This window comes from Phoxinus phoxinus (assembly GCF_949152265.1).
Source record: "Phoxinus phoxinus genome assembly, chromosome: 23".
Lineage (NCBI taxonomy): Eukaryota > Metazoa > Chordata > Actinopteri > Cypriniformes > Leuciscidae > Phoxinus > Phoxinus phoxinus.
The window spans coordinates 26,319,407-26,344,556 of NC_136898.1; the positions used below are offsets into that span (position 1 = coordinate 26,319,407).

General features: G+C 43.9%; 1 protein-coding gene across 6 annotated transcripts in view; it reads left to right on the forward strand.

Moving 5' to 3' along the window:
- fbn2a (fibrillin 2a) overlaps positions 1–25,150 on the forward strand; it is a 183,268-nt gene that overhangs the window by 28,123 nt on the left and 129,995 nt on the right. For all 6 annotated transcript variants that reach the window (XM_079600824.1, XM_079600826.1, XM_079600827.1 and 3 more), the window contains exons 11-23: positions 237–362; positions 600–719; positions 2,479–2,604; positions 3,273–3,395; positions 3,632–3,754; positions 5,591–5,743; positions 8,080–8,133; positions 8,544–8,669; positions 9,295–9,420; positions 16,386–16,505; positions 16,722–16,859; positions 22,020–22,070; positions 22,176–22,301. In XM_079600824.1, the coding sequence (XP_079456950.1) occupies positions 237–362; positions 600–719; positions 2,479–2,604; positions 3,273–3,395; positions 3,632–3,754; positions 5,591–5,743; positions 8,080–8,133; positions 8,544–8,669; positions 9,295–9,420; positions 16,386–16,505; positions 16,722–16,859; positions 22,020–22,070; positions 22,176–22,301 (1,512 nt within the window). The remainder of the gene's footprint in view (positions 1–236; positions 363–599; positions 720–2,478; positions 2,605–3,272; positions 3,396–3,631; positions 3,755–5,590; positions 5,744–8,079; positions 8,134–8,543; positions 8,670–9,294; positions 9,421–16,385; positions 16,506–16,721; positions 16,860–22,019; positions 22,071–22,175; positions 22,302–25,150) is intronic.

Consider the following 25,150-nt stretch of genomic DNA (forward strand, 5'->3'; position numbering starts at 1 on the left):
GATCATTATAATATGATTTGATGCTAACTAGAAAACAGTTACTCTGAATTGTAATAATATTTCACAATATTACTTATTTTACTGTATTGCGTGGCCATGGTGAGCATAAGAGAACTAAATCACAAGAGAACTAAATCATTAGTTTTGACCAGTTTAATTAAAAAAATGTGACCAGTCTGTTGTCAAGCTGCTTATGAGGCCCTGGTGAGTTGTATTTATTATCTATTGTTTTGCAGTTAGTGTAAACCGGTGTCGGCTGTTCCCGAATCTGTGTGTGAATGGCCGCTGTGTGCCCATGGGCTCGGACTACCACTGCGACTGTGACCCTGGACACCGAGAGGACAGCAGAGGAGAGTGCTCAGGTCACTTCACCTCCACAGCACTGGCTATCTGTCTGCTGGTCAACCGCTAGCATTGTCCTGCACTCAAACCAGTCATGAGTCATGTTCAGTTGCTCAGTCAGTACTAGAAGAATGATACATGGTCCAGAATCTGAACCGAAATCTCAAAGGCATATTAGAAAACATGGACAATCATCTATCTAAACTAAAGCAATGACTTTGAGTTACTGGTGTGAGTGTTGTGTGTCTTCTGCTCAGATGTGGACGAGTGTGTGTTTGAACCCTGCACTAATGGACACTGCATCAACACTCCTGGTTCCTACTTCTGCAGATGCCACGCAGGCTTTCTCCGAGCTGCTGGAAAACAGGCCTGCATCGGTGAGAAGAAGCACACACATCCACAGGGCTAGGCTATATATACATATGGCATGAGTATTTGTATGTGAGGATCGATCCTCTCGATACAACGTCATTATCGCAAGTATTTGCACTTTTTTTAGCACTTATACATCGTGTGTCTCAATCGTTGAGACAACGATTAACATGTGTATATATATAGTATATAGTACACATGTGGAAAAGGGGACTTTAAACAGATTTTAAACTTTAAACAGATTTTAAACTTTAAACAGATTTTCATTGCTTCATGCACGTCCCATGATCACGTCCGCATGCTTCTCAAGCATATCTTCAAGCTCCGTCTGGTAACCTGATTTTGATCCTGTCAGTAACATGCTTGTCTCAACGATTAAGACGTATAAGTGCAAATACTTGCGATACTGATGTTGTATACCAATGTTTTAACTAATCATTGTCTTAATTATTGTGAAAATCAATGCACAAAATGGTGGCGGGTGCAGTAACAATAACGCTAGCCAGTGAACACTGCGTTCTCTAGCCGTCATCAGCCGGCACAACTCTCACTGGATGCCTCCGTTACACCGTTCTGAAAATGATCATACATACACAAGAGTAAATACAGATTTGGCTGTTAGTTGGCAACAGCACAGCAGCTCCAGACAAACAGTGACACTCAAAGCCAGTGTTACTCACGTGTGGAGCGAGTCAAAGCAACCTCGGCGTCAGGCCTTCCACTGAGCTCTCTCCTGCGCTGGAAGCTTTTCTAATACTATCGCAGTTAATACGCTCTTTCCTGAGTATAACCCTTCATTCTCCAGTGATATTCCTCTGAGCTTTCCTCTTTTGTAATGTCTCTCAGCCATCTCGCACCTTTAAGAAGCGGTTTGGTCGATCGAATCTGAGAAATTATCGATTCGAAAAATGATTTCATAGCGGTGAGGGTCTATGGGCGGGATCTAATGGAGAAAATCTCTGCAATTTACATATGAATGCACTCAGAGACGACTGGAAAACATATTGAGAGCATCAGCTTTAGTTTCTGCTCTGACAGCCGAACACAATGAGTGTTCACAGTGAGAGAACATTGTGCTTGATACTGTATGGTTTTCATCTTCGAACCAAACTTGGGTCTCCAGCCGTCAAAGTTTAAATCCCGTCTGGGATTGTTTATGCATTAGGTCAGTAGACGGAGAGAAGACGGTCTTTAGTGGATGTTTGAACACATTCGATCACATGAGTGTTTACACTATGAAAGCAATCCGGTGTTTTCATCTCCCTCTGGAAGTGGTCAAAACTGGACAAGCTCAAAGCGTGTTAGACCCGTTTCCTCCTGCATTAGTGTCAACCACTTGAGATCCGATCTACCAAACGCATCTTAATACCAGAAGTGAACAGGGCCTGAGAGCAAGTCCTCCGGAATTCATAACACAACCCATTTTACTAGAGATGCACCAGCTCTCAGATGAGACCCTCGCTGGTATTAGCACTGCTCCCTATATAGTGAACGTCATACAATCCACTACATGAGAAAAAAGTGAACAAGAATAAATGAGCAAATTGGAAAACGGATGTAAAGATTGAGTGCTATGGAGCTGTCAAAAAACCCTACACAAGTTTAGTCCACGAAACTCTCATGAGTGCACTAGATAATGTCCCATGGTGGTTTTGATAATGGTTTTGGTCCTACAGGACCTAAATATACAGTCTACTCTAGGTTTTGTGTGCTTGGCTAGAATATGGTGAAGCTGTGTTGACTTCTGTGATGTATTGTGTGTAGACGTTGACGAGTGTCTTCAGTGGGGGGTGCTGTGTGAGAACGGCCGCTGTCTGAACACGGAGGGCAGTTTCCAGTGCATCTGTAACGCAGGATTCAAGCTCACTCCTGATGGGAGAAACTGCAGAGGTGAGACACTGACCACCATATACTCAGCCTTTTTCAGTTCATAGCAGTTACATGTAATCATTCTTCCACACACAAATGTTTTTACTATAATACAGCAATTCTGTCAGGACCACTATCCTCAAATATGATTGACAGTTAGCACACAGTTTGGATTGGCGGTATGGTTCTGTTCTGGGCGAGAACTCCCTGCGCATCCAGTCAGCCGAGCATGGATAAGAGCAGCAATAACCCTTCTCAGCGTAAACACAACAGAACCAACATGAATGTATACAGATATCATTATTTCAAGATTTTAAAGTACAACATAATTTGAGAGTTCATTCTGATTCAAGGGGAATCTGAATGCCAAATCCTGACTGGAGACAGGAGGAGCTGGGGAGGGAGGAGGGTAATGCGCTCCTGAGAAACGCCATCGCTGCTGATAATACTGAAGAGCTTATATATGTGTACAGTGATAGGTATTCCTATAGGATCAGCTGATGCGAGCTTGACTAACGTGACCTGCCAGAACTGATGCTACGCTTGATTTACATTAGATTAGCCCAAGGCCAAATGAACACAGCCTGAATAACATAAGAGGATGGGCAGAAATAGAGGGTTATAATGTGTATTATCTGCATTACTGTCTACAGTCAGAATATGAGATAATAAAGAGTTTCCTCAATCAGATCATGATGAATGTGCCGCCACAAACATGTGTCTCAACGGCATGTGCATCAATGAAGACGGCAGCTTTAAATGTGTGTGTAAACCTGGGTTCACCCTCAACTCCAGCGGCCGATACTGTACAGGTCAACTCACTTTCACATTTCTAATAATAACATTACTCCAAAAATGACATTTACTGAAATTAATCATTTGTTTTTCAGACTTAGTTTGTAGCGTGTGCTTACATTTGAATATTTGTGAGTAAAGTTGGGTTTAGTGTTAATGTGTGTGTGTGTGTGTGTGTGTGTGTGTGTGTGTGTGTGTGTGTGTGTGTGTGTGTGTGTGTGTGTGTGTGTGTGTGTGTGTGTGTGTCTCACAGATATCGACGAGTGCCAGACAGCAGGTGTGTGTATGAATGGACGGTGTGTAAACACACAGGGCTCTTTCAGGTGTGAGTGTTTTGCAGGTCTGACTGTGGGAGTAAGCGGCCGCATATGTGTAGGTAAGAGCTAGCTAAACTTGCACACTCATATATTTGTCTGATTTATTAAAATCCCAAATAAAGGGTACTAATTTGCGTGTGTGGTCTATCTTCATGTATTCATCTGCTCTCTGTAGTATGGTAACTGATACTATGGCAGATAAATGAGTGACAGCCCAAATAGCCAATCAAATCGCTGCGTTGAGAAGCCTTGTCATCTGCTATTGTATAGTTCATCCAGCTTTACTGAACTGTTGGACATATACAAACCTCTTGTTTTGTTAAATTCCTTTAACAATAATAAAAGGTGTTGTTATGGCACATGTAATTTGGATATTGGAGATAAAATGCTAAAAGTTTTTAATTTTACGTCGTCCGATGACAATTGCTATAGCAAACACAACTAACGTGCATCTGATGATAGATGTTCTTGCTGCTGTTAAAGGATTAGTTCACTTTTAAAAAACACTTTTGCTGATAGTTTACTCACCCCGATGTCATCCAAGATGTCCATGTCTTTCTTTCTTCAGTGGAAAAGAAATGAAGGTTTTTGATGAACACATTTCTCCATATAATGGACGTCAATGGGCCCCAAACGGTTCAAGGTCCAGATGACAGTGTCAGCGCCGCTTCAACGGGCTTTAAACGACACCAGACGATGAATACGGGTCTTATCTAGCGAAACCATCGTCATTTCAACAATAAATAAAAAAGTTTAAGTTTTATAAGCACAAACGCTCGCCTTGCTCTGTTCTGTGATGCGCGTTCGTGACGTCACGTAATACGCAATTACGTTGAAAAGGTAATCTTGGATGACATGGGGGTGAGTAAATTATCAGCAAAACATTTTTTTAAAGTGAACTAATCCTTTAACACTGTGGTTAGGCAGACAGCTTAGCGGCTTTAAAACCACGTCAAATCAGGGCGAGTCTTCTGAAACAAAATTGCTCTTTAAAATCAATCTGAGCTATAGAAATGAATCTTTACAAGTAAATATAAAGATACATATTCCTGCGTGTTGACGCCGGTGTGATGTTCCGCGGCGGCTGAACGCTTGTGTGTAACGTCACATTGCTTTCAGCTTATAGAGGAAAACACAGGATGTGTAATGTTTGGTCATTATTTTCCTGTTATCTCCGTAAAGCTGACTTGACATATTATTCACAATTGTTTTATGCGACATTCCAATTTTACACATAAGTTAAATTTGCAACTTCGGATGGAGACATATAGTTATTGGAGCCATAATCCCTGTTTCATAAATCCATCAATCTGCAGTTCTGGAAGGCGTTCTGGAAGAGTGTTTTCAGACCTGTAGATCACCTCTCGATGATGATGAGCTCAGATCTCGGTCACACGCTGTGTAGGACTTACAAATATCACTGGAGTTTTACAGTATTTGCAAAAGCAATGTTTGGAAATGATAAACTGATGTTTCATACTGGGACACTAAAGCAAAAGATGAATTACTGTCTTAAAACAAATGTTTTGTGAAACATTTACTAGTATTTATTCCTAATATCATGTCAGATATTTAACTAGATCTCAAGTTGTTGGCAGTTTGGTTAAGGGGAAGTATGTTTTAAATGTACACAATCAATTGATTTATATTTATATTATATATCTATTTGTGTTTTTGTATTTTGTATTTATCTGACACCAAACATGGATTCGATTAGGACGACAGGGAACTTTACACTATAGAATTAATAAAACTAGAAAACTCTGTATGATGAACCGCAGCATTTACTTCAAAAAGAAGCACGTTAGCACAGATGCTCTGTAGTTCAGCTGTTGGTTACTAATGGTGTGTCAGACTGTGATTCAGACTGTATTCCTCACATATTTGTGTTGCAGACACACACATGCGCAGCACCTGTTACGCGGCGGTGAGAAGAGGCGTGTGTGTGCGGGCCCTCCAGCGAGCCGTCACCAGGTCTCAGTGCTGCTGTGCCAACCCTGACCATGCCTTCGGGGAGCCGTGCCGCCCCTGCCCTGGCCAACACTCCGGTGAACCTCACCGCTTACACCGAGCACACTCATTACTGGACTCATTACTGTTACGTTGTGTGTTCAGTTATCTTTGAATACAGCTTGCAGAACTGTACTTGCAGTTATTTGAACTAATTCTACTAATATAAATGATGTCAAGTCAAGTCATCTTCATTTATAAAGCGCTTTTAACACTGTAGATTGTTTCAAAGCTGCTTTACAGAGATAAACGTATAATTTAAGGTAACAGATTGTTTTGTCTTTATAGCGGTTCTTGAATAATGTTATTTTCCAGCTAAAGTTAGTTTTGATTGATTCACTTCCGTCGCAACGATCATTAGTTATTAAATTAGGGGCCGCTAAGACGACACCGTTCTCTCTACACAGACTTTAAACTGAACCTGTGAGAAACACTGATGGCGCTCACGTGCGCATCAAGAATTAATTCTATAGTTATGTGTGTTTGAATATATGTGCGTTTGAATATATGTGCGCATGTTTGTAATTCTCTACAAACCAAGCCCAAATAAACTACTTGTCCTGCCTATAAATTTATAGGCAGGACGATTATCCCCACAACACTTTATCTGTAGAGTGGTAAAGGGATCCTCCATAGGGAGAGGCTAATCGGCACTTCAGCACTGCGTTGTCATCGGGTCCAGGCGAAGGTCCTTCGTCAGATCTGGATACGGCCTGGATCCGGCAGGCCGCGGGAAAACCTCGGGATAAACAAAGACACTAATATTAGCGTAGATGCTATTCTTCTTATGATGTAACGAGTACATCAGGATTTAAGGGAAGTGTTCCCGGTTCCGGCTGACCTAATCTATGCAGCCTAACATTGAGTTATAGAAGTCTATAATGTGTTATGTGAATGCTAGGCCAAAGAGATGTGTTTTTAGTCTAGATTTGAACTAACAGAGTGTGTCTGCTTCCCGGACAATGTTAGGAAGACTGTTCTAGAGTTTTGGTGCTAAATAGGAAAAGGATCTACCGCCAGCAGTCGATTTTGATATTCTAGGTATTATAAACTGGCCGGAGTTTTGAGATCGCAGTAGACGTGAAGGACTATAATGCGTTAAGAGCTCGCTCAAGTACTGCGGAGCTAAACCATTTAGTGCTTTGTAAATAATCAGCAATATTTTTAAATGTATACGATGTTTAATAGGCAGCCAATGCAGTGTTGACAGAACGGGGCTAATATGGTCATACTTCCTGGTTCTAGTAAGAACTCGAGCTGCTGCGTTTTGAACTAGCTGTAGTTTGTTTGTTAAGCGTGCAGGGCAACCACCCAGTAGAGCATTACAATAATCTAGCCTTGAGGTCATAAACGCATCAACTAATTGTTGTGCATTATTCATTGAGAGCATATGACGTAATTTAGATATATTTTTAAGATGGAAAAATGCGGTTTTACAGATACTAGACACATGACTTTCAAATGAAAGATTGGTATCAAAGAGCACACCCAGGTTCCTAACCGACAACGAGATGTGATGCGTAACACATTTATATGTGAAGTGGTCCTCTGGAAGGGGAGGCCTGTTTTTGAACCCTGTGTGGGGCAGTGTGGTTGTTCAGGCCTGTGTGGGGTATGTGTCAGACTTGCAGCTTGTTTCTTCATGTCTGTGGTGAAGACATTGGTTAAAATGGTGTGAGAGTGAGATAGATATGAATGTCCAGGGTAGAACTGTGTGTGTGTGTGTGTGTGTGTGTGTGTGTGTGTGTGTGTGTGTGTGTGTGTGTGTGTGTGTGTGTGTGTGTGTGTGTGTGTGTGTGTGTGTGTGTGTGTGTGTGTGTGTGTGTGTGTGTGTGTGTGCGTGTGTGTGCGTGTGTGTGCGTGTGTGTGCGTGTGTGCATGTGTGTGTGTGTGTGTGTGTGTTGTGGCATCTGGGAGCGAAGCACACTGCAGTTTACAGGGTTTCTAAACATGGATCTTATTTCTTCTCTTCCGGCTGTTTATTTTCATGCACTGTTACTCTTAATGGCAGTTTTGGGAGGAGAACCGACCAGAATTAAGAACATGTGGACATGAACCGCCACTAAGACCAGCTCGGCTTAATTATTACATCGTTCTGTTTTCTGTCTAGCATGTCTTCCATCAATGTCTTTTTTACTTTAATATTTAATAAAGATTATGATCTACGTTCCTGTCAGTTGTCTTGTAGCTGCTTTTATTTTCCTGTAATAAATATGTGAGTTGTTTTGAGTCTTTGCTAACTGGTTGTTAGATGCAGTTTATTAGAGCTAATGCATTCATAAGTGTTAGTCTTAAAGAGAATCTGTACAGCATGTTGTGTTTTCTCACAGATATGAGGTGTTCACTGCTGTCATGTGTTCTCCTGCTGTTCTAGTTGAGTTCCAGGCCTTGTGTTCGAGTGGCGCTGGGTTTTCTGCCGATGGCAAAGGTAATTCTGATGTCATGCTTCATGTTTTATCCTGGAATTAACACGCAACTTTCACACCGTTTCACAGTCTGGACGAGTCGACTGTAGTTGCCGAAAGTCAGACAAACCAAACAAACAAAGGTAACACTTTACTTTACAGTGTCATTGTTACATGTAGTTACTATAGTAATAACAGTAAATTATGCATAATTACATGCAACTAACCGTCAACCAAACCCTAATCTAACACTGTAGTAACTAGTACATGAAGTTACTTAATATTACACTTAAATATATCATTACACTGTAACAATGACACCTTAAAATAAAGTGTAACCCAAACACACTAAAACTGGAATAAAATGTGTGTTTTTTTTACCTTTTAAATGAATGTTCTACTTAATAAGATTTTGTGTTTCTTTGTGAGGCAGACATCAACGAGTGTGCTCTGGATCCTGATATCTGCCCTAATGGAGTGTGTGAGAATCTCAGAGGAGGTTTCCGCTGCGTCTGCAACAGCGGCTATGAAAGTGACCGTTCTGGCAGAAGCTGTGTGGGTCAGTTGACCTTTAATATGTCCTGACAGCGCTGCACCACTCACAGCTGTGGAGATAACGTTCAGCAGTCGCCGCCGAATTCATACAGTTTTTCCATTTTAAATATCCATAGGCAAATTTATGTAAATTGACAACACTGTAGTTGTTTCCTGAAGGAATATTTACGGATGCCCTGAACCGCAACGTAAAAAAAAAGAAAAATCTGTAAAAAAATAAATAAAAAATTCTAGCATTTCGAGATTAAAATCTAAATATATCGAGATTAAAGTCGAGATTAATATTTTGAGCATAAAACAGCGAAATATTTTGTCTGTTGTTAGAATAGACCCTGAATTGTTAGAATTTTCTTTAGTTGAAACTACTATTTTGTTTAGATCCACACACACACACACACACACACACACTTCTATGGAAGACTTTTCGTAATTTTGATTTAATTCTCAAAATATTACGACTTTATTCTCAAAATATTTTGACTTCAATCTCGAAATGCTAGAATTTTTTTTTTTATGTTGCGGTTCAGGGCTTCTGTACAGTGTAAAAAATATAAGAGAGGCTATATGATGCAGAATTACAGTAGTGAACTGTTATGTGCTGTGTGTGATGAGCCAGCATGTGTTTGCAGATGTGGATGAGTGCGTGGTGAACAGTCTCCTGTGTGATCACGGCCTGTGCCGTAATGTTCCCGGGAGCTACAGCTGCTCCTGCCCGGCCGGATACTCCTTCAGACGCGACACCGAGGCCTGCGAGGGTCAGTTGCTCTCCGCCTCTTCTGTCGCTTCACTTCCCTGTGTGGAAACATGCTGTGAATTCCAGACGCAGGTGTTTACTGTATCAAACCCCGAACCAGACATGCCTACGTGCCCGAACCTGTCTGGTGGAGTAGATCAGTGGTACACTGGGGGTGGGGGGTTAACAGATGTTTTAATGTTTCTGAAAGAAGTCTCTTCTGCTCACTAAGGCTGCATTGATTTGATAAAAAATACAGTAAAAACAGTAATATAGTGAAAAATTATTACAATTTTAAATACTGTTCTAATAATTTCTAAAGGTCATAAACATTGGGTAATCAATTCAAACAATAACAGAGTCAAAGGGGCACAGGAAAAAACGGAGGAAACCAAGAAAACCGGACAGAAGATTGAAAACCAAGATAAAGAAAACGTACTCGGTTACTAACGTAACCTCGGTTCTCTCTAGGAGAGGGAACGAGTACTGCGTCGAAGAGACGCTACGGGAAAGATATTTCTTTTTCGAGATTGAAGCCTAAAATTAATCCTTAATTTTGTAAATATGTAAAACGCTTTTCTGTAGCATACAACCTTAGGCGGAGCGAATCACGCGCCCATTGGCTGCTCCGCCAGAAAAGCACAGCCTATGCGAGGCCAGTGACGCTGACCAATGAGGACGCTTCGCGCCCTCTGCGTCACCTCCCGCCGAAACGGGCGTGGTCTAGGCCTATAAATATGAGCATAGCTGTCTTCCACTCTGATTTTCGTCACTTGAAGCGACACAGCGTGGGCACGCACGGCCTGAGACGCAGTACTCGTTCCCTCTCCTAGAGAGAACCGAGGTTACGTTAGTAACCGAGTACGTTCTCTTACGTAGAGTTCTCTCCTACTGCGTCGAAGAGACGCTACGGGAACCCTTGTAACACGCCGTGCGTGCTCTTGGACCGACACAGACACCCGAGGGCGCTCGCGCCCTGGTATACAAGCACCTACACCAAGAATGTATAGGGAGAGCGGCTAAAAATTAGCATCATCCCTTTATAGTAGTGCCTCTTAAGGACATAATAACATATATATGAAATATTAGATATATATGAGGGGTAAAAGCATGCTCATGGGACACATTGTCAGTGAGTGATGCTTAAAACATAAGAGTGACCTGGGCCGCAGCGCGGGGCAGGAACACTATACATAGTCTTCTAGACCGAGAGCAGTTTAGCCTGCAACGCAGGAACCTCTAGGTTATAGAACCTTATAAATGTAGACGGGGAGGCGCAGCCTGCTGCCATACAGATATCTTGTAGTGAGATTCCGGTATACCAAGCCCACGAAGAGGCCATCCCTCTCGTAGAATGTGCTCTGATGCCCAAAGGGCATTCCAAACCTCTAGATGCGTAGGCTAGCGCAATGGCGTCCACTACCCATCGAGATAGACTCTGTTTCGTCGCAGCTCGCCCTTTAGAGCGCCCACTGAACGAAACAAAGAGCTGCTCCGACTGTCGAAAAGCAGCGGAGCGGGACACATAAGCTCTTAATGCCCTAACCGGGCAAAGGGAGCTATTTCCGTCCTCAGAGGCCGGCAGAGCCGACAGGGAGATGACCTGAGCCCTGAACGGAGTGTTGAGGGACTTAGGTACGTACCCATGCTTCGGTTTCAACACGACTACAGAGTCGTTGGGCCCGAACTCCATGCAAGAAGCTCCAACTGAGAGCGCTTGCAAATCCCCTACACGCTTCACTGAAGCGAGAGCCAAAAGAAACACGGTCTTGAAAGACAGGTGCTTCATGTCAACTGAGTGAATAGGCTCGAAAGGGGCCCCTTTCATAGCGTTCAACACCGTAGAAAGGTCCCAAACGGGGACTGAAGGAGGCCTCGGAGGATTTAACCTCCTGGCTCCTCTAAGGAAACGGGCCACCAGGTCGTTTCTGCCCAGTGAATGGCCAAGCGTTGGATTAACGAACGCTGATATGGCTGCCACATAGACTTTGAGCGTGGATGGGGTTCTTCCCTTATCCAATAGCTCCTGCAGGAAGGAGAGAATCTCTGTTTCCCCGCACTGAAGTGGTGACAGACCTCGGTCTGAACACCAACCAGAAAATACCGACCATTTGGAAGCGTAGAACCGTCTAGTAGACGGGGCCCTAGCCTGCTCGATCGTGTCTAACACTCCTCTAGGGAGGTTAGTGGGTACCCATTTATGGCCCACACATGTAGGGACCATAGATCCGGGCGAGGATGCAAAATCGAGCCCATGGCCTGCGAGAGGAGGTCCCTTCTCACTGGGATCGGCCACGGGGCAGTACTCTTCAGCCGCATCAAAACTGGGAACCAAGGTTGATTCGTCCAGTATGGTGCGACAAGAAGCACTGAGCATCCGCTTTTCCTGATCCGCTCCAGCACTTGAGGCAGGAGTGAGACAAGGGGAAAAACATAGAGCGGACGGCGAGGCGCGTTCGTGCTCTTTGAAAAGAATTCCGGGCAGTGAGCGTTTTCCTGGTTTGCAAACAGGTCTATTTCCGCTCTGCCAAACATTTCCCACAGCAGACGCACTGTCTGTGTGTGTAGAGACCATTCTCCCGTCGGAACGTTGTTCCGTGAGAGTCTGTCTGGTCCTACGTTCAGGTGACCTGGCACATGTATTGCTCTCAGCGAGCGCAGGTTGTGCTGGGCCCATACCAGTATGCGTTCCGTTAACCTGAAGAGGTTCCGGGATCTCACGCCACCCTGGCGGTTTATATAGGCCACTACCGACGTGTTGTCCGAACGGACCAGGACGTGGTGTCCCTTTATCCGAGGACGATACCGCCATCATTTCCAGGCAGTTTATGTGCGGTAGTTCGACTCATTCCGCCCACTGGCCAAAGAACGGTCTGCCTTCGAGCAGTGCTCCCCAGCCTGAGGTGGACGCGTCCGTGGACACCACCTTCAGGCTCGAGGAAGTCCCCAGGCTTACACCTGACCGGTACCAGTCTGACGCTCTCCATGGTGTCAGGGCTGAAATGCATTCCTGATTGACCTTGAGGCGATAACGACCGTGAACCCATGCTCGGCGCGGTACGCGCGCTCTCAGCCAGAACTGCAGTGGGCGCATGCGCAGCAGGCCCAACTGCAGAGCTGCCGAGGCTGAGGCCATGAGGCCCAGCATTTTTTGAAATCTCCTGAGCGGCACTACATGACCGCTGCGGAAGGATTTCGCCATCTGCAGGGTGTTTCGCCTGCGCTGTGATGACAACCGTGCTGTCATAGACAGCGAGTTCAGTTCCAGTCCCAAAAAGGAGATCCTTTGACTGGGAAACAGTGAACTTTTCTCCCAATTGACTCTCAGACCTAAGTGCTCGAGGTGATCGAGTATTAGGGTCTTGTGGCGAATGAGTTCTGAAGGCGATTGAGCTAGAATCAGCCAATCGTCCAAATAATTCAGAATTCGAACGCCCCGGAGTCTCAGGGGTGCCAGCGCCGCGTCCATGCACACTGTAAATGTACGAGGTGGTAGAGACAGGCCGAATGGCAGGACTGTGTACTGATATGCCCGGCCCTCGAAAGCGAATCTCAAAAATCGCCCGTGACGTGACGCAATTTGTATGTGAAAATACGCGTCTTTCAGATCTATTGCCATAAACCAGTCTCCTCGGCGAATCTGCACGAGGATTTTTCTGGTCGTGAGCATTCTGAACTTTCGCTTTGTTAGCGCTTTGTTCAGATGCCTCAGATCTAAAATGGGTCTGAGACCCCCGTCTTTCTTCGGTACCAGGAAATATCTGCTGTACAGACCCCCTTCTCTCTGAGCTTGAGATAAAGGCTCTATGGCCCCTTTGCTCAATAGCTTCGCTATTTCGGCTCGAAGTAGATGTGCTACTTCTGTTTTTACCGTGGTTTCGACTCTCTCCGTGTAACGGGGAGGGCGTCGATAAAACTGTAGCGAATAGCCTCTTTTTATATTCTCTAGCACCCATTCTGAGACCCCGGGAAGTCTTTCCCATGCATCTGCACGTGTGACTAGGGGTTGAATGTAATCTGGGCCCTGGTCGAGAAATGGCGGCGACACGAGAGCAACCGTGTGCTGTAACATGGACGAGTTGAGAGAGAGCGCGCGGGGCGAGCCCCGTAGGGCTCGTTATATTTGTGAATAAATGTGGGCTCGTGGTAGCGGGCACATTTATAACACCGGGAATACTGTGTTTGTGAACTGACTGACCGTTCGTTGGTTTCATTTTTACAGAAACCGCGGAGCGTGCAGTGTGTAGTGGTTGTGGGCACTGGACAGTGGGCACACTCACTACATGTAAAGCACAATCGACATGAGTCGATTTTATGTGTGCAAACCCTGTGTTGTACGGGACTGTGCTTGTGTGAATGAATGGGCACTGGGTGGGCATTGCAGTTACACACATTACACCATCGGCCGTGGCCGGAACACCAGAAATTAGACTCTTTTTCAGATTTATCTGGGTCGCCGTGAAAACGGCGTTTGTGTGCAGGCAAACGGGCTTTACGGCCGGTTTGTTGGCTGCTAAATACACTGGTACAAACACTTAACTTAGGGCTGTACAAGCGGGAATCTTGGGTGGAAGTCCGGCCGCAGCGGGACCCGAACACCGTCTTTTTCCTAGCAGGGCTAGGATGGCGCCGAGGCCTCGAGCTTGAGTGTGATCTTAGGCCGAGGACCACGTGGCGGCGTCCGGCGGAGCGAGACCGTGGTCTCTCTCGGGCCTGTTGCTGCTGGGTTGGCGCGGCTGGCGCGGGGCGCTGTTGAGTTCGGACAGACGGCTGTTTAGGGCGGCCTGTTGCGGATCTGGAGCGCTTTGGTAGGAAATGTTTCATTGCCTGCGATGTTTTCTGTACCTCGGCGAATCGGTCCGCGAAGTCTTTGACGGACGATCCGAAGAGGCCAGTCGCTGAAACGGGTGCGTCGAGGAACGCAGAGCGCTCTGACTCCGCCATTTCAGAGAGCGTCAACCACAAATGTCTCTCGGAAACAGTTGCTGAGGCCATAATCCTACCAATGGCGTGTGCGGCGGACTTAGTAGCACGAAGAGCGAGGTCTGTGGCGCTACGCAAGTCCGGCACGTTGATCGCGCCCGGGCCTTCCTCGTCTAGCTTACGGAGGAGGTTGGCCTGGTGGATTTGAAGCACCGCCATGGTGTGCAGCGCCGATGCAGCTTGTCCGGCGGCAGAATACACGTGGCCGTTCAAAGCTGACGACGTGCGGCAAGCTTTGGATGGTAGGACTCCCTTAGCCCGCCGTCCAGCAGAGGGTGGGCAAAAGTGAGTCGCTACGGCCTCCTCGACCGGAGGGAGAGCATGGTAGCCTCTGTCTCGAGCACCGTCCACAACGGAGAATGCTGGCGAGGCAGAAGTACGTACTCTGGCTGAAAAAGGCGCCTTCCATGATTTCGCTAGCTGGTCGTCGTCCATGACAGACAAGGCGGCGGGCTGCGGCCTCTGTCCGTCGGAGAGCGACTCCAACGAAGCGGAGAGGGGAGCTAGCGGCGGCGGCGGCGGCGAGCTCCTCGTGGAGGGAGGTTCCGGGACCCGCTGAGCGCGGCGCTTTTTACGGCGCGGCGCTACAGGGGGTGGAAGAGCAGCTTCCGTGAAAGATGCAAGGCGAGTCCGCAGAGTCGCGATTGGCATCATGTCACAGTGATGGCAGCCGCCATCACCGAGAGCGATAGCTGCATGTTCCTCGCCCAAGCAGGAAACACACAGCACGTGGTGGTCCCCGTCGATGAGCGTGGCTCGGCAGGAGCCGCAGGAATCACGAGGCATCTCTTTTGACACTCTTTTGAATCACAAGACACTCGTTGCTCTTTTGTGAGAAAAAATGTGTGACGCGGCGGCGAACACACACACAAAACACACACAAAGATAGAAAAGGATATTCCACGCCGGAGAAGCGCAGCAGGGAACGGCGGCTGAAGGCGGCGAAGACCAGCGGCTTCAGGTAAGGGCTCGTCCTGCTGAGGTGCTTGTTTCAGACGGCTGTGGTGGCTCGAATCCGGTCCTACGATGCGTGTAGCTTCGTGAAGAATAGAAAATCAGAGTGGAAGACAGCTATGCTCATATTTATAGGCCTAGACCACGCCCGTTTCGGCGGGAGGTGACGCAGAGGGCGCGAAGCGTCCTCATTGGTCAGCGTCACTGGCCTCGCATAGGCTGTGCTTTTCTGGCGGAGCAGCCAATGGGCGCGTGATTCGCTCCGCCTAAGGTTGTATCCTACAGAAAAGCGTTTTATATATTTACAAAATTAAGGATTAATTTTAGGCTTCAATCTCGAAAAAGAAATATCTTTCCCGTAGCGTCTCTTCGACGCAGTAGGAGAGAACTCTACGTAAGAGAACCAGGAGAATGCTGGGAATTGCAGTGAGACACTAAACAAGACTTTGCAGGGAATGACAGAAATAACCAGGCTTATATAGGGTGAGCAAACAAGATGAGACACAGGTGAAAACAATGAGTCAAGGCAGAGAATTATGGGAGATGTAGTTTGTGAGGGAATGACAATAGTCTGTTGTGGAGTGTCCTCTGGTGGCTCTCAAGAGCACTCCAGCTGGAGACCGTTACATATATACAGAAGTGGACAGTGGTGAACATATTTAGACAGTTTGTGAACCCTGCTTTGCTTTCAGACAGTTTAATATAACTTTCAAATAAGTCTAGTACAAGTGGAGTCACTCAACGGCAGCTGTCACAGATGTAGGCGGCCAGAACAGTCCTGCGTAGGCTACACCGTCCCATTGAACAGCTCTCGCGCCGACCTTCGTGACCTTTGAAGGATGCAGCCTCTGAATCGCGGCACAGCCACGGTTTCAGATTGATGGGAAAATAACAAATGGAGTGGATGGACTTTTATCACTATAGGGTGGTTGTGTACACACTACACACACTGCAGACACATAATTATGTTTAAAAACAATTTAAAAGTGAATGTTTCATAATAGCTTTAACCTTTCAGATTGTCAAAACTATCCGTGTTCTGTTCCCCAGACGTGAACGAGTGTGCGAGCGGCCCGTGTGTAAATGGAGTCTGTAAGAACAGTGCGGGCTCCTTCTCCTGCGAGTGCGCACTAGGAAGTAAACTGGACTCCACTGGACTCTTATGTGTCGGTAAATGTGCATGTTAAATCATGCGCACACACACCTCAAGATGATTTTAATTTCATGATGCACATATGTCAGGGTGGGGGGGGGGGAAACAAATTTAAAAGAAATGTATTTTAATTTGTTTAAATGTTTTTCTATTTGTTAAAAAAGCCTGCCTACTGTGTTCTTGTCTGGTATTGCTGAGTGTTGTGGTTGTGCTGATGGAGGTGTATCCCACAGACAGTCTGAAGGGCACGTGCTGGCTGACCCTGCAGGACGGCCGCTGTGAAGTGAACATTAATGGAGCTACACTGAGGTCACAGTGCTGTGCCACGCTGGGAGCGGCCTGGGGAAGCCCATGTGGACCATGTCAAGCCGGTATGAAAACACTGTGCTGCTTACTGTACTGAGTTCGAGAAGCAGGAGTACTACTGTAGACACTACTGTTAAAAAGGTGGGGGTTGGTAAGATTAAAAAAAAAAGGTGCTCACAAAGGCTGCATTTATTTGATCGAAAATATAGTAGTCACCTTCATTTATATAGCGCTTTTAACAATCTTGTAAACAGAGATAATAGGAGATTACAGTAACAGAGATACTTTTGGCTTTACAGCAGCTCTAGAATAAAGTTATTGTCCAGATAAAGTTAGTTTGATTGATTCACTTCCGTCGCAGCGGTCATCAGTTATTAATTTAGGGTCCGCTAACATGACACCGTTCTAACAGAAAACCCTTAGTGCGATCCGGCCGCTCATCCACACAGAACAGTGCCTGTGTCTCGAGAACGCAAACAATGAAATGAGTTCCAAGGTACAAGTGTTGAAAATATTTTAAAAACGCAATCATCTCCACGTAAACTGCAAAACGTGAATTTGTGAAAACGCTGACGGCGTGCACATGCGTATTACGTGTTCAGTCTATAGATATGTGCGTTTGAATATGTATGTGCGTGTAGTCTTTCTTTAACAATTGACCTCACCAAATTACTTGTCTGGCCTTAAAAATTCATAATACAGAATTTTTTGTCGCTTCCATGTAGCCATGTGAACTGAAATCATTTTGACAACGTTTTATCTGTACAGAGGTAAAGGGACGGGAGGGAGGGAGGCCTTCACAGGGGAGAGACTAGTGGACACTTCAGCACTGTGTTGTCGTCGTGTCCTGGCACTGGTCCTTCATCAGATCTGGATCCGGCGGACTGCAGTAAACCTCGGGATAAACAGAGAGACTAATATTAGCGTAGACGCCATCCTTCTTATGATTAGATCAGAAGATAGAACTGTATTGATCCTCGATTGATTCTTGTGTCACAGACTTCCGAACCTTGGTTTGGTCATGTGCTTTTTCTGCTCTGCAGTGATTTGTTAGATATGGTGGAGAAAACAAGTGTGACCACCAGATGTCACCTTTTTCGGCACAATTTGACGAAAGCCTCAAATGCTTCAGAAAGCCTCGGCTTTAATATTCTCATCATATTATTCATAATATATTGTTTCGTCCCCCCCCAGTCTAGGGGTCAGGAGGGGAAGTAACAAAGGAAATTATGATAATAGAAAGAAAATATGATAATAGAAAGTAATGGTGCGTTCAAGTCCTCCTGGGAAGTTTACGACGGCAGGTGCGCACAAGTCACTTTCGTCACAGTAAGATGGCGGAGTACTTTCTCTTAATTAATTACACGAAAATACAGCAAGATTCTTAAACTCTAGTTCTAGAAAAAGAATAACAAAGAAATGTGCATCAGGTGTGCTTTGCTTTTTATGTTTGAACTAATTAATGAAGCAAACTTTATTGTTACACATTACATTGTTAGATTATAATGCCATCATATTCTGTGCAGGCGATCAGCTTACTGCGCTCTAAATATCAATATCACTGCCAAATACCTCTTAGTATTGTGGTATCCCTCCATATTTCTCACTGACACGTCACCAACTCGTAAAGATCGTGGCTTAAAGAAAATCCAGAGCTTCCCACTCGTATTTACGACATTGTTGTGGCGTTCATGTGCGTTCATCTCATAAATACAATCTTTACGAGATGACTTGAACGCACCATAACGTAGAGACATACAAATACGGGGAGAACACACTTCAGCCTCAGCCTCAGAGTGAAAACATAACACAACTTTAAGGAAAAGTACAAGTATTTATTTCCTTCGTATATATCAAAACGCTTAACAAAAAGATATGAATAACTCTTCAGTAGAGGGTATGGCCTAAAATAATAAACAGAACAGAAGCTAACTAAGGTTTAGGGGAGCTACCTACCCTGGACAAAAACAAAGACAACACAAACTTCCCTGAGCTTCCTCTCCAACCAAAAACAGGAGAAAAATATTATACACAAATTAAAAAGGCACCGTCTCCCTACATTTCCCAGATAACCATAAGCAAGTAAACAGAGCTAATAAGAAGTGATACCTTTTAATTACCAGCAGAAAATGAAGTTAATGCCTGCTTTCACAATACCTTTTAGTTACCCACATGTAAAAAGTCAACTCCAGAATGATACAATACCTTCCAGTTACCCGCACCGGGATAAACTGGTAAGCCAACTACAGTAAGTAACTGTTATTGGCACACAGCAAATAAGCATAGGATAATTTCCAGTCTAAGGCTGGGGAGAAGTGTCCCTCCGCATAGGCTTTCCTGAGTGCACCAGTTATACTCTGCTCAGTCTCAGGCATGCTCACAGTTGCAGCTGATGGTAATTAGCCTGAGTGAGTGAGTGAGTGAGTGAGGGAGAGAGTGAGTGAGTGAGTGAGTGAGTGAGTGAGAGAGGGAAGGAGAGAAACAGGGCACGCAAGAATTTTCTCACAACAAATGATATTAGATCCAGGGTTTGAAACTTTTTCACTCACCGGCCAATTTGGCTACAAAAATGTTAAGTTATCAGCCATTCAGAACTACTATTAGCCAAAAAGGAAGACAGAAATACCCGTCTCCATACTCAATACCAGAAGACAATATCTAAACCAGATTAACTACGTCACAGTTTATGAGCCAGACATGAGCAGATTCTGCACATTTGCTGTATTTAATATATCATGATGACTCATGGGTTGAGTATTTGCGCTAAATCTGTGCAGATTTGGCTTACACGAACTTCTCCAGCAAAGTGAGTAAGTGAGTAATCAGAATAACAACACGCTAAATTGGCTCGTGATATGACAGTATTTTTTACCCGCATTTGGCGGGTTGACGGGTGTTAATTTCCAACCCTGATTAGAACACCCTGGGACGTAACATAATGGGTCTTATCACACACCCGGAGCAATTCAGCGCCAGGCGCGACGCAAGTATTTTTGGCTAGTTTCAGCCCGACGCAGTTATCATTTTCACGTCCTGCGCCACGTTGTTTAAATAGCGAATGCTGTGTGTTCAGGCGCATTTTTGTAGCGTTGCTATTTTGAGGAACTGAAATAGACTGAGCCATTGACCAACTGAACCTGCTCTAAAGTCAATGGCGCAGTATTTTTTTTGTTATTACACTCGTAATATGTTAGTAGTGTTAGTAATATGCACCTATAGGTAGGTACACAATGCGCGTACACTCTGCTTATCACACACACAGCAGCAGCACACAAACATGCCAAATATTAAAAATAAAAGGATTACAATCAAAGATTAATATTGTGTTCATAAACATATGGTGGAATCTGGCTTGTCCCGGCGATGGTCTGCTTGCGTGCTTTAACCACACACACACACACACACACACACACACACACACACACACACACACACACACACACACACACACACACACACAAACACACACACACACACACACACACACACACACACACACACACACACACACACACACACACACACACACACATACAAACACACACACACACACACACACACACACACACATTCATCTTCGCAGTTTCACAGTTCATCGATTGTCCACTAGAGACAGGCTCCTAAAGGGAGTTAATTCCATATATCCCTCATGTTTAAATGCCAAACTTTACAGCAGAAAAAAATATGTTTACAGCCTGGTACAAAAATTGGTTTTGGTCTATATAGCTAATTTAATAACTAATGATCGTTGCGACGGAAGTGAATCAATCAAAACTAACTTTAGCTGGAAAATAACATTATTCAAGAACCGCTATAAAGACAAAACAATCTGTTACCTTAAATTATACGTTTATCTCTGTAAAGCAGCTTTGAAACAATCTACATTGTTAAAAGCGCTAAATAAATGAAGATGACTTGACTTGACTACAAGGATAACACACAAGGGTAACATAAACATACCATGTAGAAATGACATGCAAACGGCAGCGAACCAGCACAGGGACTGCAAACAAATACACCTACCATAAAGACAAGTTCATTTTCATTGAATGCAGGACGAGTCACTTTCGTCGGAGTAAGATGGTGGAGTACTTTCTCTTAATTAATTACACAACTACAGCAAGCTTCTTAAACTCCAGTTCATCTGGTTGGAGGTCGGAGTCATCACGCCGGTATGGAGACGGGTTTGTTGAGGTGTCCTGAGGCCTTCACAGGGCCGATGAGGCTGGCACTTCAGGGATGTGTTGTGGTCGTGTCCGGGCCCAGGTCCACCGTCTGATCTGGATCGGCCCGGATCCGGCTGACTTCAGGAAACCTCGGGATAAATGGAAAGACTAACATTAGCGTAGAAAATAAATAAATAAAGACAGCAGGCGCGTTAACTGGCTAGCGAGTTACTAGCGTGTTGTGCAGGCTAGCGAAATGACAAGCTTGTTTGTGCTAGTTATAACGATTTAGATAGAAGCTAGCGATGTCAGATTAATGTGTGGTGATGAGTACGATATAATTAGCAATATAAACAACACAGAATGATAATAAATAAAGATTCAAGCAGTACGGAGCTAACAGACGCAAACCACTCAGCAGCAGTGTGTCACATGCTTGTACTTTATAAGCAGTGCTGCAGTATCTGCTCCTTGTTTCTTGTAGTCTATTTTTTATTTTCTATTTTTATTTCTGTTTTTAAAATGTAATAAAAATGAAAATAACAAAAAAGACATCATTCTAATATGGTGATGTGGTGCTCAATTCTAATTATTATTAATATTTAAAACAGTTCATTTTAAAATATTTTTGTTGAAACTGCGATAGATTTTTTCGAGATTCTTTGATGAATAGAAAGTTAATTTTTAAAGGTAATTAAAGATTTTTACTAAATCTTTTTACTCTCTTTTGATAAATGTAATGTGTCCTTGCTGAATAAAATAATTTCTTTCAAAAACGCTAGGAATCAGAGTGTACTGTACATGCTAAGTAGATTTGAATTGCAACTTGATTAGTTTATTAGCCCATTATAATATTATTATAATATAATAATATATATAATATATAATAATATAAATTATAAATATATATATAATAATATAAATGTTTAAAAAAAATATTAAATACTTGAAAATGTTTTTAAAAAATGTATTAATTTAAAACCTGTATGTTTTTTCAAAGAAAAATAATGGATTGTGACATGCTGTTTATTTCACGAATGCTGTTATTTATGTCCACAGATCCTGTATGTGAACAAGGATTTGCTCGGCCAAGAGGAGCTTCATGTGAAGGTGAGCGTGTCATATTGAAGTGACTGACACATAAACTATAAAATCCCAGATTTTTGTCCTAAGCTTGCCTAGTTAATCTCAATGCACTTCTCTCTCTCCGTGTAGATGTGAATGAGTGTGAGGTGTTTCCTGGTGTGTGTCATAATGGACACTGTGTGAACACTAGAGGTTCCTTTAAATGTCGGTGTCCAGAGAGTCTCACACTGGATGTCACGGGACGCCTCTGTGTGGGTGAGTTACGCTGGAGTATCTGCTGTCTCTGCTCTCTGTCTTACTCATTCACCATAGCCACTATCACTCCATCGCTCCTTCTTTGGCTTTAAAGGGCATATTGCAGGTTTTTTTTTTTCAGAATTAATATATAACTTTGTATGAAAATACCATATGAAAAGTAAATGCACGATTAAAAATTGTTTTGCCAGACATAAGGGCACAAATTCAGTGGAAAACGTGACCATTTCCTTGACCGTGTTGAAAAAACGCTTTTTTTTCACCACCGCGTCATATTACGTCACAATGGGGAGTCGTTTGCCGGCTCTGCGTTCGCTCAGTGCAGAATAGGCTGGTATTATGTTGAAGCGGTCGTCATTCAGTGTGTTTTTGGTGGTTATTGTATTTAAATTAATAATTACCGTGATAAATGACTGTGAATTATGGCCTGTCAGGACATCGAGTCCACAGGTTTCCGAACAAGAAAAAGGATGGTGCTTTCTTCCGTGTTTGTGTGCGTTTTGTGCAGGGTAAGAGACGGCCTTCGCTTCTGCGTCTGCTTTGAAAAACGCGGTAGTGTGTAGCGTTCACTATAGACTGCATGATTATAATGCCGGCGATATGATGAGTTAACGTTACGTTATATGATGACGGCGATATGTGCACACTGTCCCGGCTCCTCCATCGGGTCGCCCGGTCCGCCGTCAGCATGTGGGTCGGCCACCGGTGGGAAACATGACGGTCACGGACCCGTCAGAGATCACTTATTGTACATTTGTTTTACAAAATGTGCCTTGTCTTAATTTAATTCATTAACGTATCCTCCATAAACTTGTAATGTCTTGCAAGTCTGCAGCCGACACTTATTATTGTTATTATAATATAATATATTATGTTCATTTTCAATCTGTACTCCGAATTTTAATGTTTGTGTTGGCTGCTTACATATAAAGTTTTTATACAGTAAGAAAGTTGTGATTGTGATTATTTTTTTATTCATTATCACCAAATGGGGCCATTCAAAACCTTTATAATGTCCCTCTTTCTCTGGAAACTGTCTCCTAATGGCTGACATACACGTGCAGGTAAGGGTCTAAATACTAGCTTTGCTATTGCCTGACACATAATTACAATATTGTGATCTGAGCATAGTGTTATACATATCGTCGGCTAACGTGAATACATCTATAAGCTAACACTGTTCTCTCATCGAGACTCGACCCCTGCCCTGTTCTCCTCACACCACAGCTCAATGCGTCTCCTCTGACCGTTGTTTTGTCTAATCCTGACCTGTCTAGAGTCTCTTGGCTTCATATAAGGCTCATAATTATATGGCTGAGGTCCGTCATACGAGTAAACATTTAGGCTACAATTTCCTCAGCGTCCGAACTGTCATTGCGATCCATTGCTTTCCTATTGTTTACTTTGACCGCTCTGCCTCATGTTACGTCACTTCCGGTTTGGCGGTTTTCAAATGCGGAAGTAAAATTTTCTCACAAAAACGACTCCAGAAGCCTAAATAGCGTTTTATAAGTATATGTTTATATTTAAATCTAGTTCCTACATTATTGTTCTATACATTGGCTCACTGGGTACTCTAACCTGCAATATGCCCTTTAATGCCCTGAAATATGTTTTCGGATCTGGATCTGGAAATCCTTCTGATCTTGTGTGCTTTAACCATAAGCAGTCTTTTATAATCACTTAACCACTACTCAGATAACTTTATTTTATATCAACACTGGCAGTCACACTCCTGAAGCTTTCTTGTAGCCTGCATGGTTATGTCATCATTGAATTAAATGGTTAGTTCACACAAAAGGGAAAATTCTGTCAACATTTACTCTCCCTCATACCGTTTCAAGTCCATAAGACTTTCATTCATCTTCAAATAAAAATAAAGTTACAAAAAACAAGCTTGTTAGCGCTCCAGAACTAATTACACAGACCACTCTCTGCTCTTGCAGATCTTGAACACACTGAACTGGCTGCTGACACCTTGGCCATGCCTGTAACTTACCATGAGACAGCAGCCCATTCACATTTAAAAATTTGCTCTTCAAGACTAAAGGCTCGTACACACCAAGGACGATAACTATAAAGATAAAGATCTAGTTCTAGAAATTGTTCTCAATATTAAAGTCAAGTCAAGTCAAGTCACCTTTATTTATATAGCGCTTTTTACAATACAGATTGTATCAAAGCAGCTTCACAGTGATAACATGAAAATAATACAAAAAACTATTTCATCATCGTCCACCTTTAAGGCAGATCTATAATATTGTTGAATATTAAATGTCCCCAACTAAGCAAGCCAGAAGGCAAGGCAACAGCGGCAAGGAACCAAAACTCCATCAGGTGACAGAATGGAGAAAAAAACCTTGGGAGAACCCAGGCTCAGTCGGGGGCCAGTTCTCCTCTGGCCAATGAGTGAACAGTGTATGAAGTTCAGAATGAATCAGAGTATTTGTCCAGTTCCGGTTGGTTGAAGTCGGAGTGGAGAGGAGGAGAGACTGGTTGACACTTCAGGTCAGTGGCGTCGTCGTGTCCTGGCACTGGTCCTTCATCAGATCTGGATACGGCCTGGTTCCGGTGGACAGCGGTAAACCTCGGGATAGACAGAGAGACTAATATTAGCGTAGATGCCATCCTTCTTATGATGTACCAAGTACATCAGGATTTACGGGAAGTGTTCCCGGTCCCGGCTGTTCTAAACTATGCAGCCTAACATTGAGTTATAGAAGTCTATAATGTGTTATGTGAATGCTAGGCCGAAGAGATGTGTTTTTAGTCTAGATTTGAACTGACAGAGTGTGTCTGCTTCCCGGACAATGGTAGGAAGACTGTTCCAAAGTTTTGGTGCTAAATAG